Below are 19,555 nucleotides of genomic sequence, written 5' to 3' on the forward strand. Positions count from 1 at the left end.
TGTAACTGAGTAAACTAGAGTCTTGGGGCTATACTCTGCAATTTAGTCAGTGTGGTAGACAACTGAAAATTGACTGTCCCAAGCACAGCCTAAAATATCACAGCAAAGGAACAAAAGCATTCACATTTACTTCTCTTCTGAACCAGCAGGTAGCCTGCTGCATTTGAAGCCCAAGGCAGGAGTATGGTTCAGAGATGGGGTCCACCTAAATGCTGAAGGCAACAGTGATGGCACTTCTTCCCAAAAGTGTAGGCAGCAGGAGGATTCCTCGCATCGTTATGTCAAGCCAGCCGGCAATGTTATATCCACTTCTCTGTCGCAAACCTTGTGCCAAAGTCCTCAGCCACTGTTACTGCCTCAGCAAGTCCCCGCAGACAGCAAAGACAGACCTCCTGTCTTTCATCTGTGGGGTGACAGGTGCCCTCACAGATAAAGTGGCTGTAATAACTGGTGGAGTCATCCGTGGTACACTTTTAATTGGATCGATTTCCTCTCAATTATATCCTTAGAAATCAGATGCACGTTCATAATCAGAACACGGGGCTTTCTCCAGGTGTAAAGCACAAACTAGTCCAACGTCACTTTAATTAGCTCCTTTCCTATCCTTTGGCAGCTATCACAACAGAAGTCAAAAAAGCAACACCACCACCACATTTTTTTAGCAGCTTGGCTTAGCAGATTTTGCTTCTGTGCAAGCAAAGTATATTCTTTGACTTGTCATTAGCCCTGCACCCAGAGTGCACAATATATTGCTTGGTAAACACCAGAGCCGGAGGAACGTTGTCACAAAGTCCCTCACCCACCTCTGATCGTCCTAAAAGCACAGGTTTCTTTTCTGAATTTTAATTGTAAGGATAAAGCAGATGGTGGATGCTGAGTTTAGAACATGGTGTTGGTGACTATAGACCTTGAGGGCTGATTCTGTACCCATGAATGTGGGAGTGAGTTTGGATTTTCTCTACATAATGGTGCTTTTTGCTGAATGGTGACCTAGGGAGATTCATACTGCTCTCAAAAAATGCAGTGTCAGGTCTGGAAGCAAAGCAGCAAGGCACAACTTCCCCTTCCCTCCCCTCCCCAATCTCAGAGTCAATTAAAAGACAGGAACACAAGTGATGAAGAGACAGTTATCAATTATTTAATGCTCAATAGAGGGATGGAAATAAATCCCCCAACCAAAAATGATGCACTCACTTGGGGAAAATGCACAATGAGGACCGAACAGTTTTGTTTTAGTAATGAAAATGAGATGCATCCACCTCCCCACTTTCTTGGCCCTGGCCTGTGTCGTACAATTCCACAGACAGCTCCTACCACAAGTCAGTGGAGAGAGGTTAATATGAAAAATGGATGTGCTCTAGAGACTACTCATTAATGTCTACTGACTATAGTAGCATTTACTTTTATTTCCATCTTCCTGTGCTTTGGCATAGCTTTTCCAATCCACGTGCTCCTTTAAAAGGCAAGCGATTCCCAGGCTAAAGTCTTCAACACCAACCAACAGGGGTCGCTCCATTTTCTGCCCTGGATTTTTGGTCACACCTGAAATTAGAAACCAATCCAAGATATCGCAAAGCCCCTAGAGGCAGGAAAGCACTGCTTCCCGGTGGGGAGTGTGGAGCTCCCGTGGTGACAGTAAGCGAACGGTCCCTCAGACTGGTACAGGCGGTCAGACCGGAGGCACCACGTCACAGGGGCGTGATGTCTGAAGTGTCATGGAAAGGTGAAGTAGGTTCCAGTGCAGCATGCACACTGAAGGCAGCAAGTTAAAGGGAAAGCGCCACCGATGGAGCATGTTAGAACAGGAAGGAAGGAAGGGACCAGAGCTACCAAAGCTGAAAGGGGGGGAATCAACAAGGACTCAATACAAGGGGCGATTTCAAATGCAGGGGCAGAAGGCTCTCTACTGAAGCCTTGGAAGGGCCTACGTTCTAATCAAATGTCAGCTAACCTCAAATCACGTGTCCTATGGGGGATACTGCATCTGTTAGTTAAAGCTCTAAACGTTGAGAGGAAAGAATACAAATTAAAACAACAACGCTAAAAGTCAGAGCTTCTAAACTTCTAGGAATAGCCATTTGGAGTCAAGACACAGGCCAAGTCTACTCTACAGTACCGCCAATAACCAAGAGATAAGGGACGGGCAGGTGGTTGGGGAGCAGAAGAAACGGATATTCCCCAGCCCCTAAGGGGTAGAGTATCTTCTTAGATGGTAGCTGTAAATCTTGATGCAGTGATCCCAACAGTCCAGGACCAGCAGCTGCCCCTTTGGAGTGAGGGCAATGCCCACCGGACAGGTGAGCCCCTCTCGAATAAGGACACTGTAGCCCCCACCCTTGGGGAAGTGGAGGATTTCCTTGCGACTGCTGTCAGCCACGATGAGATCACCACGGGCGTCCACACACATGCCTGTGATGCAGCGGAAATCCTCGTTCTCAGAGAAGAAGTGGCTGATCTGCCGACCCAGCTGCCCGTCGGGGCCCACGGAGCCGATGGAGAAGCCGCCCTCCAGGTGGTGCTCGTTCTGCCAGTTCTCCAGGTTGAGACCCAGGCCCTGCGTGAAGTAGACGGTGCCTTCAGCGTCACAGGCGACAAACTTGGGCCGCACGGCGCTGCAGAGGCAGCTGTATTTGACCACCCCCGCGCCTCGGTCAACCGTGAAGCACCAGAGCTTTCCACCTTCCACATCGGTCACCACAAACTGGCCGGATGGGAGGGCTGTGATGCCCCAGGGTTTGCTCAGCTGGCTCCGGTGACAGGCCACGCAGTGGCCGTCCAAGGTGTATACCTTGAGCGAGTTGTCATAGCTGTCAGTCACGCCGATCAGCCCGTGGCAGTTCATGGCCACTGACAGAGGAGTGAGGTTGGGTGGGTCGGCCCCAAAGAAGCTCAGCACAAAGCTATCCATGGCGCTGGAGCTGCGGCGGATTTCCTTCAGAAAGCCTTTTCGGGTAAAGACTTGTATGCGGTAGTTGCCGCGGTCAGCAACCAGCACCTCGCCTTGACTGGTCACGTAGAGACTGACCGGGAGGTTGAACATGCCCGGGGTGCTGCCTTTGGCCCCCATCTTCCTGAGAAAGAGGCACTGCTGAATGTTGGCGGCCGGGTCAGAACCCCGCTGCTTGGCAGGTGAGGCCCTCGGGCTGGCCCCCACGTCCTCAGGGTTCACGTCCATCTCTCTAAACGTAACCGAGGAAGGGGCTGCAGAGGCCGCCGCCTCCATGGCCCACAAGTCTTCCATGTTGACCGTCCGGGGCTTCTTGACCGCCTGCCCGATGTGGAGGGGACCGACGTGGCCAACCTTGAGGAGCTCCACGTCCTGCAGGGTGAGCTCCCGGGGCAGGCTGGCCGTGAGCTCGGGCTCCTCCTCGTCGGCCGCCTCTTCCAGGAGTGCCACGTCGGCCTGCTTGATCTTGGCCAGGAAGTAGTCGCAGCGGGACACGGCCTGCACCTCGGCGATGTTCAGCAGGTAGCTCTGCTCCTCCACCACCTGACTGTTGGACTTCTCCACCTCGGCCAGCGAGCCCGTGAAGAACTTCCGGGAGCAAGCTAACTCTTCCTGAACCCTGCGTTCCTCGTGTCCGTACTCCTGGAGGACCGCCCTGTACCGGGCCTGAAGGTCCTTGGAGACGCCTTCCAAGGCCACCTTCCGCCGCTGCAGCTCTCCCGTGAGCTCCCGCAGACGCGCCAACTTCCGGCCGAAGTCCCGCCGCCGCTCCTCCGCGGCCTCTTTGACCGGGAGCGTGCAGTGCCCCGGCGGCGGGTGCTCCGCCTCCCGGCACGGCTCGCACACCACCACACCGCAGCTCCGGCAGAACTGCCGCGGCAGCCGCCGTCCGCAGGAGCGGCACATGAGCAGCCCCACCGCCTCGCTGAGCCCCGTCTTGTCGATGATCTTCAGCACCGTCAGGTTGTCGGTCAGCTGCGCGAGGCTGGTGATGAGGGTGATCTTGCTGCAAAAGGGACAGCGGACGCCGTTGATGCTGCTGGCCAGGAGCTTCTCCAGGCACTGGCAGCAGATGGTGTGGCCGCAGTGCAGGAGTTTGGGCCGCAGCTGCTCCTCCGTGAAGGACTCCATGCAGATGGGGCATTCCAGCACTTCCCGCAGCGCGTCCAGGTTCAGGTGAGAGGCTGCGGCTGCGGCCATGACTCTTCTTTCCAAGGGGCCTGCTAGCACCACCCGGGACTGAACGGCTGAGCGTTCATGCTCTGGAGGGACAAACCCTGCTAAAGAGAAAAAGAAGCCATTATTCCCCGCCTCTGTGAGTTCATTCACTCTAGAAACATGTAGTGGATCGTGACCATCACTCATTCAGTCGCTGACTGGCGTGGAAAGGCAGACTGGGGAATGATTATAAGGAGTCTTCAGAGCCAAAATGAGACCGTGGAACTTCCTTCTGATGAACATAGAGAAACAGTGCATGTTTTGGAGCAGGGAACTGATATGATCACAGGTTGAATGGAGTCAGGGAAAAGGGAGAGAAACTAGTTTGGAAGATACTGCAGAACTGCCTGGCAACGGTTCCGGGCAGCCTGAACTAGGGAGCAGGTTGTGGAAATGGAAAGAAGATGCCTTTGGGCAATATGCCTAAGTAGGATCACTAAGATTTGTTAGTGGACTGGGGTGGGAAGAGGTGGAGCTAAGAAGGCCAGAGACTCAAGCCGGGATGATCTGAGAAATGGTAGTGGCTTATCAGGACAGTTTATTTTTGGTCTGAAACACACCCACCCACCCCCACCCCCTAGGCAGTACACGCCATGAATTCTCCCAGCCTCCTCCACCCACATATGCTCCTGAAGTAGAACCACAGACATCCCAGTGCTCTGCAGCCTTATGCCAGTGTCAATTTATACCCCAGAAGTGGAATGAATAATTCCAGCAAGGTGAAGCACAAGGATAAATCCAGCCCTTCTTAAATGCAAATCCTACAGCTGCACCTGTGCAGTCTTGTGATCTGCAGATGGTCAGCTGTCGAGGAGGAGGAGGAGGAAGAGGAGAAGCTAGCTTGGTTTTAGAGGCAATGCTGAGGAAAGCTTTGCAAATGGCATCAATTCTTTCTCCACCCATAGAGGAGTCTGGGTGGAAATACGTATTACAAATTGTCCCCCGTATTTAGCTTTGCATCACAGTCCGACAGATATTTAGGAGCGGCCAGAACCATTTGTCTCAGGTCTATCCAACCTCCCTGAAATCCCATTTGCCTTCTACTGGAAGAGAAAGAGTATACATCTAGTGCCTACTTTATGCTAGACATCAGGCTAGATGCTCCATTATCTGTGTGTGCACCCAGGTGCTCAGTCATGTCTGACTCTGCGACCCCACGGGCTATAGCTCGCCAGGTTCCTCTGTCCGTGGAACTTTCCCGGCGAGAATACTGGAGCTGGTTGCTATTTCCTCCTTTAAGGGATCTTCCCAACCCAGGGATCGAACCTGCGTCTCCTGCATTGGCAGGCAGATTTGTTACCACTGTGCCACTTGGGAAGGCCCAGATGCTCCACACACTTAATCTCATTTAATCTTCATAATGACCCTGGGATGCAGGTACTATTTTTATTACCATATTTTACAGATGAGGAAGCTAAGGCTCAGAAAAACTGACTCAGGGTCACATGGTGCAAACATGGGGGAAGCGTGCAGAACTGATACCTTTGTTTAACCCAACATTACTTCAAGCTTTTTCTTTTCCTGTCACGTAACAGTTATTAACATTGGTCTCTGGGCCATACTCTGAGAAATGCTGCCTTATAGCATATAATTTTCTCCACAATTAATAAAGAATGAGGTTTAGCTGCCATAGAATGGGTTAGATTGATTTATTAGTTGAGTGACCCGCTCCCACACACCAGCCTGGCAACCTTATTACAACTCAAATACATGCCTCAACAAAAATAACACATTACCACCTGTCATGAACCTAAAAGGTCTCATGTGAACATCTGAAGCTGTGAATGCTAAAGACGTAAATGTCATGGGTCTGGGTGCTATAGTATAGACATACGGATAGAAACCTCAACTCAGGATCTATGCAAACACCCTCAATTCCAAACCAATAGCTTCAGCTTGCTCTCTCATCACCTGGGACAACAGACTGAGGGCAACATTTGGTATCTGGATCCAGAGCTGTTACCTCACAATGCACGGGGACATCTGTTCTTCTCAGAACTGGCACTGCAGATCAGCTAATTAAACAAGTCTGCCAACTTGTAAAAATACCAGCACATTCTTTCTCCAGTTTTCTGAAATATCATACCACCTCCTTCAATTAAAAAGCTTCTTGCCTCCCTCTTCAAGCCATCTACTTAAAAAAAATGAATTTACTATGCCCACATCTATGTCCCAAAATATCTCAGCTGTCTGCAGCTCCACCAGGCTCTCTGAGGCAGAAGAGAACATCAAGGATTCCTTTCCTAAAGCTGCCATGCTTTGCCAGGAAGCATGAAGCCCAATCACTAAAGCATCAGGCATGGAGATAGCCTCAGACCTGAAAAAGGCCTGAACCATGTCTTGGGAACTTGAGAACATTGCTTTCAGCAGGAGCCTCGTCTGATACGCAGCTATGTGACATGCAGATATGGCTCCTCTCTTCTAGAAGGATACACCTGGTTAAAACCAAAAGGAATTCAGATGGGAAGTCAATTTGAACTCAGTTTCCCTTGAAAAGATGTACCTGTGAAAGGAACTATCTTATCATCCCAAGTCTTTAAGTTAGCTGCCCATTTTCTGCCAGCTGTGAAATCTAAAACCAATCAGAACGAATCCTCAACCTGTTATTTATAATTCTGGCTGCCTTCCTGATACTACGGATGTATTTCCTGTTGTGCGCTTTGTACTGTCAACTCCTGACCCATCTCTGTCACTTCATCTCACCTCAGCTTACCCCACCCCCCACTAATTTCTTTGATCTCCTGATTCATACTGCGCACTTCATAGTGATATTCGCCTAGCTCTGATTCAGCACCAGATGAGAATCTACCCCTTAAGCTGTTTTTGTTCCAGCTGCCCTAAGACTCAGGAAAATTCTGCAGTCAAACCCTGGCTGCTTTTGGCACCAGTAGCCTTTCCCAGTCCATGATACAAATAACAAGGGGAGCAGAATAAGAACCCATGAACCTTGAAGTCAGACAGAACTGGGATCAAATCAGCATGTCATTTACAAGTTGTGGGCCAGGAGGCAAGTTATTTAACCTCACTAAACCTGTTTTCTTGCTTTATAAGCAGGTTATTGTGATAATTAGGGATAATGCATATAAAGTGTTTAGCCTGGAAACTGGTAGATATGAGGTGAAAAATTGCTCTGTATCGTAATTTTAGTAATAATCAGAACACTATTAACATTAGCACCAGGATGAGCAAAGCATTCAGTTTACAAACTGCATTGGAAAGGATGAAGAATCTTTACTCTTATGGCATATAAAGGCACATACTGCTGCTGCTGCTGCTAAGTCACTTCAGTCGTGTCCAACTCTGTGCGACCCCATAGACAGCAGCCCACCAGGCTCCCCTGTCCCTGGGATTCTCCAGGCAAGAACACTGGAGTGGGTTGCCATTTCCTTCTCCAATGCATGAAAGTGAAAAGTGAAAGTGAAGTCGCTCAGTCATGTCTGACCCTCAGCAACCCCATGGACTACAGCCTACCAGGCTCCTCCATCCATGGGATTTTCCAGGCAAGAGTACTGGAGTGGGGTGCCATCCCCTTCTCCGGTAAAGGCACATAAAGATTGCTAATGAACTGTTCAGCTCTGAAGGAATTTGATTTGAGAACACTATCCATGTCAGAAACTGATGGGCATGTGAATTCACAGCTTCTCTTGTGTAAAAAATACCAAGCGGGGTACACAATTAACTATGCAAAAAATAATAGTTTTTTAGTAGCAGCAGGAGCAGCGGCAGTGGCTGCCAGCCAGTGAGAAAGAATGAATAGGCACTTTTCACAAGGCGACAGTACCCAAGATATCGGATAATACATTTCAAAAATTAAAATTCTGAACCTTCCCTGGAGATTGTTTTCACTGATCTCAGAATCAAAGGATTAGAGATGACCTTCAAATCTCCATCCAGTGCTTGAATCCCTACCATAAGATAGTGTCTATTCTGATATACTTCTGTTAGCCCCTTGGGGGACTTAAGCTATGAACAAAACTGGAGGACTTTCAGCAATTAATTAAACAACAGATCTTCACTGAGCACATGCTATGAGTCCAGCTCCATGAAACCACGGGGGATACAATTTTGAGCAAAAACCGGAACAGAGCTCTTCACACGGAAACTAGAAAACATGTGAAACTACCTGCACTTTCTCTGACAGGACATAAAAGTTCACCCTATTACTGATATGCTCCCCTGGTTTGGGTTTTTTGCAAGGCTTTCACATTTCATGACAGCTTTACAAACCTTATTTATTCCTCCAGCTTGAATCGAGTGCTTATCAAGTGCATAACGGTCATTCTCCAGGAGTGGCTAGCAGGGCTGATGTTAAGAAAGTCAGTGAGGTGTTCATCCGACACTCACCCAGTTCTGTAGAGGGGAGAGGATTCTGAATGTCAGATTACTCAGGGCATTTAAGGTACCTGCCAACAGCTAAGATAAACTCCACAAGTAGGTACTTATAGGGAAATGCAAGCATGACCCCACAGCTGCACCTGTCTGGGACACACAAAACCACCCAGAAGGACGTGTCTGTGGGAAAGAAAAGTCTAGTTAAAGCAGGTCAAAGGCAGGTTAAATCAATAATGGAGTCTGCTGGAAAAACACTTGTCTGTCTTACTGTCCTCAAAAACTGTAGGACTGAGAAAGGATTTCTGCATCTTCGGGTGATGCAAGGAATATAGGACAAGGGGAAAGTCAGCAGTCTTTTTGGGGAACTTCCAATTCATCTCAACCCACTCAAGTCTGAGCTCCTTTCTCTGCATATAACACACACCCATTTAATCATGAGGTTTTGATGAAAGGATCAGGAAGCGGATCCTGGAAAGGTACAGGAGGGGAGGGGAATTTGGGGGAGACTGGAGGGGGCTGCTTAGGTTCCCAGATTTGGCAAAGCTACACTCAGTCCCCTTCTGGCATCAGCTTCCTCTCATAATTGCTACCTTCCAAAGCACCATTCACTGAAAGTCAGGCACTTTTTACCAATTACCTCTTGTCATCACTATGTGGCGTATGTGTTATTTCTCTTTTTAAATAAGGAAACTAGGCTAAAAGAAAAGCAACCTGCCCAAGGCCTCAAAGCTAGTAAGTAGAACTAAGATTCACATCCAGGTGTGTCAACTCCCAGCCATAAAAAACACACCTCTTCAAAAGATGTATTACAGTTTTCTAGCTGATGACACTACCATTAGCTCTAGGCACTCTGGCTGAGGGGTTGGTAAAGACACCCAAGAATGGCTTCTTAAATCTGACTATTCTACTCAAAGGAACTAAGGGAGGTCGAGTCCCAGAGACAGCACGTCAGTACGCGTGGACAATGATCCACTTCAAGGGCCTGGGAAACGTCTGACCACCAACCACTCTCCAGAGGGCTCTTAAGTTTTGCGAACACCTGCCTACTAAAACTAGTATAATGTAACTTGTGAGTCAGAGAGATCTGGACTCACATCCCTGCTTTGCAATTTGCTATGGAGCCTTGGGTAAATAATTCAACCTGTTCGTTTTTTCATCTGTAAAATGTAGAATAGCACCTGGGTTGTTAGTAAGACCATCGGCAGGATTAACTGAGATAATGCACACCCAATAAATGGCAGTTATTTGTGTTTTCAATAGATTGATGTTGACAAGAGCAAGTACTTGCCCATGAACACCTAGTAAATTAGCAGCAGAGCAAGGATTTTGGACTTCAGATCTCTGATTCCTGGACTGACTCAGTTTCCATTACAATCTTCATCAGGGGTTTGCATGGATATTCCAGCTAAGCCTCTGGTCTTCCGATGCCATCCTACTGTTTCTGAACTGCAGCTAGTCCTCGACCTGACAGAGCAAATGGCGTTATTCTGTCCCAAGGGAAAGAAGCCCACCAGAGATCATTCAGAACAGGAGTTACTTTCCAAAGTAGGGGTGCCATCAGCCTCGGCGGCCCCTGCTATGAAGTGATTTTTCTAGCCAATGGCCTCTGTACCTCATCCTCTAGTTTCTTGCACCTCATCCTGTCTGCCAACGATAAGCTCCTCCCCTTATGTACCCACGGGTCCTGGTCTAAGAGCAAATCAAGAACAAAGTCCAGGGCTACTCCCTACCTAGTCAGATGGATTTACTCCCTTTAGAGTTCAATTTGATAGTGATACAGACTGGGCAGTCCTTTCATGAAAGAGAGAGCAGGTCCCAGCAAGGAAAAAGCAAGGAAAGAGAGAATATACCAGGTTACAGAGATCTGAATATGAGCCTACTTTTGCCCTCTCTAGCTATGGAACCTTAGACAAGTCACTGCCTTAGCCTTAGTTTACTTACATGTAAAACTGAATACTGTAGCTTGCTTAGTAGGGCCGTTATGAAAACTGAGTAAAGAAAGCAGATATGAAAGTTAAAAACTACTAAATCAGTATGCACTTACTATGCACCAGACACTAAGCATTCTAACTTACTTCATTATAGATTACCATCACAGTAATCTATGACATACGTCCTGTTACTAAACCTGTTTTACAGATGAAGAGCCAAGAGTTTAAGTAACTCACTCAAGATCACACAATCAGGAAGAGATTGAGCCAAGATCTGAATCCAGGATATGTGACTCTAGAGCAGAGTGCCCCAGCTTTGGCACTGTTGACATTTTGGGCCAGATACTGCTTTTGTTGTGGAGGCTGTTCAGTGCACTGTAGTATGTTTAATAGTATTCCTGGTGTCTACCTATTAGGGGCCGGTAGTACTCCACACCCCAAAAGTGACAACCAAGAATGTGTCCAGACATTGTCGAATGCCCCCTGGGGGACAAAACCACTGCCAGTTAGGAACCATTTCTTTAGAACTTGGCACAGGACTAAATGCTCAATGCATCTGCTATCCCTTGTTCTTGTCTCCCAGTTCAAACACCTCATTCACAGAGCGACTGTTATGCACCTTCTGTAGAATTCATTCTATCTACTTATATAACTGCTAAGGAAGATAAGACCTGACCTCACGTTCCACTCATACCCTGGAGCTCTCGCACACTCTCTGTCACCACAGCTTGGAGGGACACACCAAGAGGAGCTTGGGCAGGTGACCTTGAGTAGTCTCCTGCTTTGTGACTGGCCATTCTCTTTTTCTCTGAAGCCAACCATTTTCAGTGGGTCCACGTTCAGAGTGGAATGAGTAGTCACACCAAGGCTGCTTCATGATGAGGTGAAGTGAAAGTCACTCAGTCATGTCCAACTCTTTGCGACCCCATCGACTATACAGTCCACGAAATTCTCCAGGACACAGTGCTGGAGTGGGAAGCCTTTCCCTTCTCCAGGGGATCTTCCAAACCCAGGGATGGAACCCAGACCTCCCGCACTGCAGGTAGATTCTTTACCAGCTGAGCCACATGATGAGGGATGTCTGGTTAACAAGTGAGGGAGATTCTGCCCCTTGCAGGAAAACTCAGGTTCCATCAGGAGTCCTGATGGCAAAGAGTGACGACTTTCTTGCTGAATCCCTGAACTCTGCAAAACTTCGCACACTCATATAGTTCCATAGATTGCTTCTAGGTCTTTGGGTCCTCAGAACTCCCTTTGCTTCCTATGCAGAGACTTCAGGAAAATGCCTTTCGCAATCCAAGACACCCATCTGTAACTCTATTCAATCTCTTAATTCTACAGACCAACCAGTACCTCTCCACCCCACCGTTCCACCCTTGCTAAATCTTGTTCTCAACTCCCCTAAGAATCCCAGCCTTGGGGGCTCTTCATTGCAACCCCCACCAACTCCTCCCTCATGCGTACCAGAATCCCCCAGACAAAGATCCTTTCATCTCTTTCCAAGTCGCTGCAGCCTTCAGCCCTGTATCGCAGTTAAACGCCCGATCCCACACCTCAGATCTGTGCTCTCCCTCAGTCTGACCCCCACCCTCTGGGTGCCATCAGGGACCCTGCCCCCCTTCACACCCCCACCCCCACACCTTGCTCCTTCCTCTTTTCCCCACCCATGTCATGTGTCGCTTCAAACCTCAGGCAAATGTCTTCTTCCTGCTTAAGAGATCTTGCTTCTCACTGATCCCGTCAAGAATTCAGCCCGTCGATCTTCCTCTGATTCCACTCGGGGAAAAAACGCTTCCTCCTCGGCAATTAGACTAGCCCCGGACTCTGCTCCCTCTGATCTCAGATCTCACCCCGCTCAAAGCCTACTGCCCCCAGACTCTCTCAAATCACCTGAGATTCTGCACCCCGAATCTCATCGAGGCTCCCCAGTCCCTTCATACTGCCGAGATTCTGCACCCCTGATCCCTCCAGAGCCCTTGGGTCCCCTCCCATCTCTCAGATGCTGCACCCGTCTCCCCTCAGGGCCCCACATTACCTCATACCTCCCGAGATGCTGCACCGCGAATCTCGGAGCCCCTCGCTCCCCTCCTGGGCTGCATCTCCTCCGAGGTCCTCAGCCCCCCTCGAGTTCGCCCCGAACCTGCATCTAGCAACCCACCCCCGGCGTCCCTCCCCACATACACCCACCACCGTCCTGCCCCTCAGATCCGGTCCCCCAGGCTCTGCCATTCTGGCGTGGACCGGCCGCTGCACGCCGTCACAGCCCACCGTCGCGCCGCTCGGCCACCGCCCGCGACTCCGGCCGCGGTCCCGCATCCCCCACCCTCCATCCCGCCCCCTACCTGACCGCCCGTGGCTCCGACGCGTCCGCCGCTGCCAGCCCACCGGCCCACCGCCCTCTGCGCACGCGCCAACGTGAGCCCTTTTTGCGGGCGCCAATTCGTAGAGCTGCCTGTCCGTCACTGCGCCCCGCCCACCCCAAGGCATGCTGGGGGTTGTAGGCGGGCGGACCCGAGCTCGCGGCCCAACGACCAGGTAGCGGTGAGCTAACCAGCCGCAAGGAGCTAGGTGTCTTGAGGACACGCATTTCAGCTTTCTGTCCCCGTTGTACGGTTGAAGAAACCGAGGCCCAAGTTCACTCAGAAAGTCGGGAGCTAAACCGGAACTCGTGTGTCTGAGTGCAGTCTGTGTCAACCCCTTCGCTAAACCGAAGCTGCCAGGAGTGGTCCTCAACCAAGCCTTGGCATCTCTCAGAAAGACCTCTCTCCACCTCAGCTTTGCTATCTGAGAAATGGGCCAAGGAAAGACTACAACGTTCACACATTCACTCTGGGGCAAGCACAGAACCTGGCTGCGCTTAGAACCATAGTGCTTCTGGGCTCTTCTCCCAGTGACACAGTGCAGCCTAGAGATAAGCTTATCTGATGAGCAAATTGCCTTTATGAAGGATTCCTACTCCTGCTCAGCTGGGAGGCCGACAGGGGAAGTAGAGGTAGGAACACTCTCTGCAATCTATCCCTGCAGATTGAAGCTTCCCAGGAGCCTAAACCCAAGTCTAGTTTTTGGGCAGCCAGAAAAGGGAAGAGTCTTCACAGGTGAGAAACAGTCTAGCCTGTTGGCTGGTGAGGACCTGTAGCCCCTGGATAGTTTGGGGTCAGCTATAATCCCAGGCAGCTCAGCGGTAAAAACTCCCCCTGCCATGCAGGAGAGACAGGTTCAATCCCTGGGTTTGGAGGATCCCCTGGAGAATCCCCTGGAGAGGAAATGGCAACCCACTCCAGTATTCTAGCCTGGGAAATCTCAGGGACAGAGGAGCCTGGTAGGCTACAGTCCATGGGGTTGCAAGAGTCAGACACGACTTAGCAAGTAACCACTACTACTACCACCACAGGTTCCTGTGGGTGACTATACAGTATGGCTTAGGAATAGGAAGAGGTTGGAAGGAGGATGGGCTTGGATTTGACATCCAGGGTAGGTAAAGTGACTCTTCACAATGAGAAAGCAACAACCACAAACAATAACCTAAGTGTTGTGCTGCCATCAAACCCTTCACATGCACAGTTCACTTAATCTTCCCAGTGACCCTGTGAGGTAAACAACTGATGCCCAGGTGATTAAAATAACACGGCCCCACACGGCCCCATACTCATAAGCATAAAGCCCAGATTGGAACCTGATTCTGAGAACCCTGCCTCTTAACCATGATTAATCTCTCTGCCCAATTCTTTATTTCTAAGTGAAAATGACATTTGCTGTAGGATTAACTGCGGTTATTAATATATAGTGGTTTGCATTTAATTAAGGGTATGCTCACAGCATGCTCAGCAAGTAATTGCAAGTTGATGATTTCTCGCAAAGCATATACCAGGTTGGGCTTTAATTACCCACTTCCCTGGGATTGTCACCAGTCAGCTGTGATCTCCCTGAAGGACAATGCCTGTTTGTTGTCATATCTATTAGCACTGCGTCCAGCACGTAGAAGTTGCTGAGTGAGTCAGACTCAGAAATGTGACCTTAGGCAAATCACATCCCATCTAACCTAGAGTTATTTTAGCTGCAAATTGAGTGGGGTCAATCATATAAGAATGGACTATTTTTTGAACAGCAGCAATATACCAGGCACTCCATAGATATTGTCCTATGTCACAGTTAATCTTCTAAACAATGATTCAAGTAGGCATCAGTTACTTTATCTTACAAAAGAAGCAACCGATGCTCAGCAAGATTAAATGACTTGTCTACAGTCACCTTCTGGGAAGGAACAGGGCTGGAATACAAACCAAGGCCAGTTAGGCCCATGACATGCTATAAACCTCTGTCCAAAGACTACTCAGACCAGCTATCTTTCTATTTTATTAAGTAAGTTTTGTTTTTAAGCCTCAACAGAGAGAAGTGATATTTAGAAATGTCAACTTTAAAAATATTCACAACCTAAAAATTGAGAGCTGTATTTTATTTGGTGGGAACTTTTAGGACTTCAGGCCCAGGAGACAGTATCTCAAGAGATCCTGAATGAACTTCCTCTAAGAGGGGAGAGGAAGAGCCAGGTTACATAGAAGTTTTACAGCAAAGGGCATGTAGTCTGAACATCAAAAGATTATTGGCAATCAAAGAAAACCAGATACCCCAAGTTAAGGAATTTAGAGCTTTTCTATGCATGGGATGGAGAGGAAAATGGCAATCCACTAAAGTATTCTTACCTGGAGAATCCCATGGACAGAAGAGCCTGGTGGGCTACAGTCCATGGGGTCTCAAAGAGTCGAACACAACTGAGCGACTAAGCACACATTCCATTTCTCAGTTATTCAAGGAAAGCGGGGCAGTTGCTTGTCATGACCATAGAGCTTGGTCCTATTAAGGCAAAGACACTCAGATGAGCCTTTCTGAGCAGCATTGCCAGTGAAAATGAGGGACTGCCCTCTGCCCTGGGTTTCTGCCACGTTGGAGACTTAGGGCAGCGGGTTTCACCAAAATGAGAAGGAGCCTCTCTGGACAGAAGCCTGCTATTCTTCTACCAGCCACTGTGTTGCAGGTAGGGGAGATGAGAGAGTTGAGACCTCACCTATACCTTCTCCTTAGACCAAGTGGGGAGTTAGCACCCTATTTGATGAAAATCACAGTTACAAGCCCATAGTCTCAATTCAGCACTCATCCTATTTTTATACTGACCTTTCCCCTATCATCCTGGGTGTTCTTTGGAAGGAATGATGCTAAAGCTGAAACTCCATACTTTGGCCACCTCATGCGAAGAGTTGACTCATTGCAAAAGACTCTGATGCTGGGAGGGATTGAGGGCAGGAGGAGAAGGGGACAACAGAGGATGAGATGGCTGGATGGCATCACTGACTCGATGGATGTGAGTCTGAGTGAACTCCGGGAGTTGGTGATGGATAGGGAGGCCTGGCTTGCTGCGATTCATGGGGTCGCAAAGAGTTGGACACAACTGAGCCACTGAACTGAACTTCCCCTATCATAGAGAGGAGGTAATGGTACTCCTGACAGTCTGGGGGTGTAATCCAATTATGTGTTTGAAAACCAAACAACAAAAGCCTTTCTTTTCTCTTAAAAAAACAAAACAAAAAAAAAAACTGTTTGCCTTAAAAAATGTTTAAATTACTCACAAGTTAAATTAATTACCTTCTTCCCACAAAAATCTCTAAGTAAAATAAACACCCCAGGGAAATGCATTTATTTTAATCTTCTGGCTTCGCATATCCTTGACACATTATTAGTTTTCCACATACAGAGACATTTTAAAAATACTGTATCTGGAGTACTTTATTCAGCATTTTACCATAACTTTTTTTTTTTCATTTAACATTCATACCACTTGTACCAGTTTCCTTGGGCTGTTGTAACAAAGAGTCACAAACTGGGTGGGGTGAAACAGGGAAATGTATTCCCTCACTGTTCCAGAGGCTAGAAGTCTGAATTCAGCGTGGCAGTGGGGCAAGATGGTCTCTGAACTCTCTAGGGAGGATCCTCATGTTTCTCTTCCAGCTTCTGGTGACCCCAGGTGTTCCTTGGTTCATGGTAACAAAACTCCAGTCTCAGCCTCCAGCTTCATATGGTCATTTTTCCCCTCTGTGTGTCTCTGTCTTTACATGGCATTCTCTTGTGTGGACCTCTGTTGACTGAAAAAAAAAAAAAAAACCAAAGAAAAAACTGCACAGCCTAAAAGCTGAGAATTTTATTTTACTTGGCTGACAATCAGGACTGAAGCTCAGAAGACAGTGTCTCCGATAGCTCTGAGGGCTGCTCACAAGAAGGGAGGAACCAGGATAGATAGTAGCTTTGCAACAAAATCCAGATAGTCGGAACATCAAAAGATTATGGTTAAAGAAAACCAGAGATTTGAGTTAGTGAATTTACTGCTCTTTTGTGTATGGGAAGATATGAGAATCTGGGTTCATTGAAAGCATTCCTTCGATTTACACCTGAACTGTCTAGGGCCAGTAGCCTACTTTTCTCTATCCTGAATCCCCTCAGGGTGCGTAGTTGGAGGTGGTCAGCAACAACTGCTGACCTGATGGCTACAATATCCTTTGTCTATTGATGCAGCAGGCAACATTTTTATTCACATCTGTGTCTTCTTATAGGGACACCTGTCCTATTAGATTATGATCTCCACGTTACCCAATTAAAACTCCAGGGTGACTTCATCTTAATTAATTCCTCTGCAACAACCTTATTTTTAAGTAGTCATATACTGACATTCTGGAGGTTAGGATTTCAGGATATCTTTTTTGGGGGGAAGGGAGGACACAATTTAACTGATAACTTCCCCTTATCAGCTAAGTACTGTTTTCTGCATTTATAAGACGATCTGCAGTTTAACCTCTCATTTATTCTCTTTAAAATAGTGATAACAATGGCTAACTCACAGCATTGTTGGGAACAAAATAAGATGTTGATGTTAAGTACTTTCATATTATGACGCTGCCTAATGTTCAGTAATATTCATTGCATTGCATTTATTATTATTAGGTTTGCTTATTAAGTCCATCATTGTGCAGCAGAGGGCTTCAGAGTCAGACAAACCTGGGTTGAAACCCCAATTCCACCCATCTGAAAGGTCATTTTGGGGGATAGATTAAATGATTTGATGTGATGTTTGGAAATTTGCTGCAACTGACAAACTGGGTAACCTTGGACAACTTACCTAGCCTTTCTGTACTTAATTTTCAACCTCGGCAAAATGGGAATAATAGTAGTAGGTGGCATTGTTGGTAAAGAACCTGCCTGCCAATGCAGGAGACGTGAGATGCGGGTTCAGTCCCTGGGTTGGGAAGAGCCCCTGGAGGAAGGCATGGCAACCCACTCCAGTATTCTTGCCTAGAGAATCCCCATGGACAGAGGAGCCTGGTGGGCTACAGTCTATGGGGTCGCAGAGTTGGACATGACTGAGCGACTAAGCACACATACACCTCATACTGATGTTATAAATGGTAGGTGATTTAATAGAGCTAAAGTTTTTAGAGCCTTACCCGAGTTAGCACTCAGTGAACAATAGCTGTTATTGTCATTATTATTATTACCGTTATGACAAAGGGGCTCCCCTAGTGGCTGAGTCGATAAACAATCTGCCTGCAATTCAGGAAACCTGGGTTCACTCCCTGGGTCAGGACGATCCCCTGGAGAAGGGAATGGCAACCTACTCCAGTATTATTGCCTGGAGAATTCCATGGACAGAGGAGCCTGGGGGGCTACAGTCCATGGGGGTCATAAGGAGTCAGACACGGCTGAGCGGCCAGCACACACATTATGGCAAAATGTTCTCTTTTGCTTCGCATGCTAGCAGCTGAATGCTGAGGCGAAAGATCAATGCCTTGTTTATGCAAAATAAAGTAGAAAATCTAAGGAATTAAAACTCTAATGCATCCTAACTAATTTGTCTGAGTCTAGAAATTTATAGCTGCTAGAATTTTCATGAACTAATTGAAAATTTTATCTACATAGCTATATTACTTATACTTATCACCAGATAACAAACTACCCCCAAACTTCTGTGATTTACAACAACACAGATTTCCCATCTCACAGGTTCTGTGAGTGAGGAATCTGAGCACAATTGAACTGGATCTGCTTCACAGTCTCTCACGAGGCTTCAGTCAAGTTATTGACCAGGGCTGGGGTCTCAGCTGAAAGTTTTGGGAAGGACCAGTCTCTAAAATCACTTGGTTGTGGTTGGACCAAGGGCTTAATTTCCTTGCTGGCTTTTTGGCTGGAGGCTGCCCTCAGCTCCTTGCCCCAGCTGCTGCTGCTCCTGCTAAGTCGCTTCAGTTGTGTCCCACTCTGTGCGACCCAATAGATGGCAGCCCACCAGGCTCCTCTGTCCCTGGGATTCTCCAGGCAAGAATACTGGAGTGGGTTGCCACTTCCTTCTCCTCCTTGCCCCAGGAGCCTCTCCAAAACAGTTTGTTTCATCAAAACCAGCAAAAGAGAGGTCACCGTCTTTTGTAACCTGATCACAGAAATGGCACCTGTCAATGTTGCTGTATTCTATTGGCTAAAAGCAAATTACTCAAGTGAAAGGTTATAACCAGCAGTGTGTATCAGGAGGTAAAATCATCACGGGTCGTCTTAGAGCCTCCATCCCCTGACTCACCTCTCCCCCTCCCTCTCTCCTTTCTTCTTTCCCTCTCTCAGTCTACTCTGCTTATGTGCATTTCTATCCTTCCATCTGTCACTTACCTACTCTCTGCTGAAACTCTGACTCTAATGTCTGTATGCACCACTGTATCCTTGTGTGTTTCTCAACCTAGCCTACACTCGATACCTAGTAGATGCTCAGCAAATGTTTGATTTAAATTTACAGCATAAAAGAGAATTTTTAAAGGGTCAACTCTATCCATCACCTTCATATAATCCTTATGTTGGTTATATTTATGTAAATGTAAATATTTACCAAGTTCCTTTTTAATCTGTTCTTACACACTTATGAGAAATAAAAATAACTTGTGAGACATAACAGTTCTTACATACTGTTCTTAAATACACCATTATTTTTTTTCTAATATGGAATAATGTTTGAAATCATATAAACTGGCTCCATAATAACTTGTCAAGTTGACAAGCCCATTTTTAAACATTTAACCATCCCAAATAAGACCGTGTACATGTCCTT

The 19,555-nt window shown here is 47.6% G+C and overlaps 2 protein-coding genes across 8 annotated transcripts in view; one reads left to right on the plus strand and one right to left on the minus strand.

Annotated features, from left to right (window-relative positions):
- Positions 1 to 19,555, plus strand: part of ASTN2 (astrotactin 2) — a 1,128,670-nt gene that overhangs the window by 882,690 nt on the left and 226,425 nt on the right. The gene's annotated exons all lie outside the window — the stretch shown is intronic.
- TRIM32 (tripartite motif containing 32) lies at positions 1,117 to 12,850 on the minus strand. 4 transcript variants are annotated; one of them, XM_069573839.1, is made up of 3 exons: positions 12,771 to 12,850; positions 8,393 to 8,515; positions 1,117 to 4,227 (listed from the first exon to the last, which is right to left on the minus strand). In XM_069573839.1, the coding sequence occupies exon 3, from the start codon at positions 4,145 to 4,147 to the stop codon at positions 2,186 to 2,188; it is 1,962 nt and encodes a 653-aa protein (XP_069429940.1). In that variant the 5' UTR covers positions 4,148 to 4,227; positions 8,393 to 8,515; positions 12,771 to 12,850; the 3' UTR covers positions 1,117 to 2,185. The 4 variants fall into 4 exon arrangements, with proteins under 4 accessions (XP_069429940.1, XP_069429941.1, XP_069429942.1 ...); XM_069573840.1 differs by having other exon boundaries at positions 1,117 to 4,224; positions 12,771 to 12,837; XM_069573841.1 differs by lacking the exon at positions 8,393 to 8,515 and having other exon boundaries at positions 1,117 to 4,224; positions 12,771 to 12,843.

Source organism: Ovis canadensis, chromosome 2 (assembly GCF_042477335.2).
Source record: "Ovis canadensis isolate MfBH-ARS-UI-01 breed Bighorn chromosome 2, ARS-UI_OviCan_v2, whole genome shotgun sequence".
NCBI lineage: Eukaryota > Metazoa > Chordata > Mammalia > Artiodactyla > Bovidae > Ovis > Ovis canadensis.

Bases quoted from the DNA above. Each gene is read 5' to 3' on its own strand.
- TRIM32 (XM_069573839.1), bottom strand. From the start codon at position 4,147: ATGGCCGCAGCCGCAGCCTCTCACCTGAACCTGGACGCGCTGCGGGAA.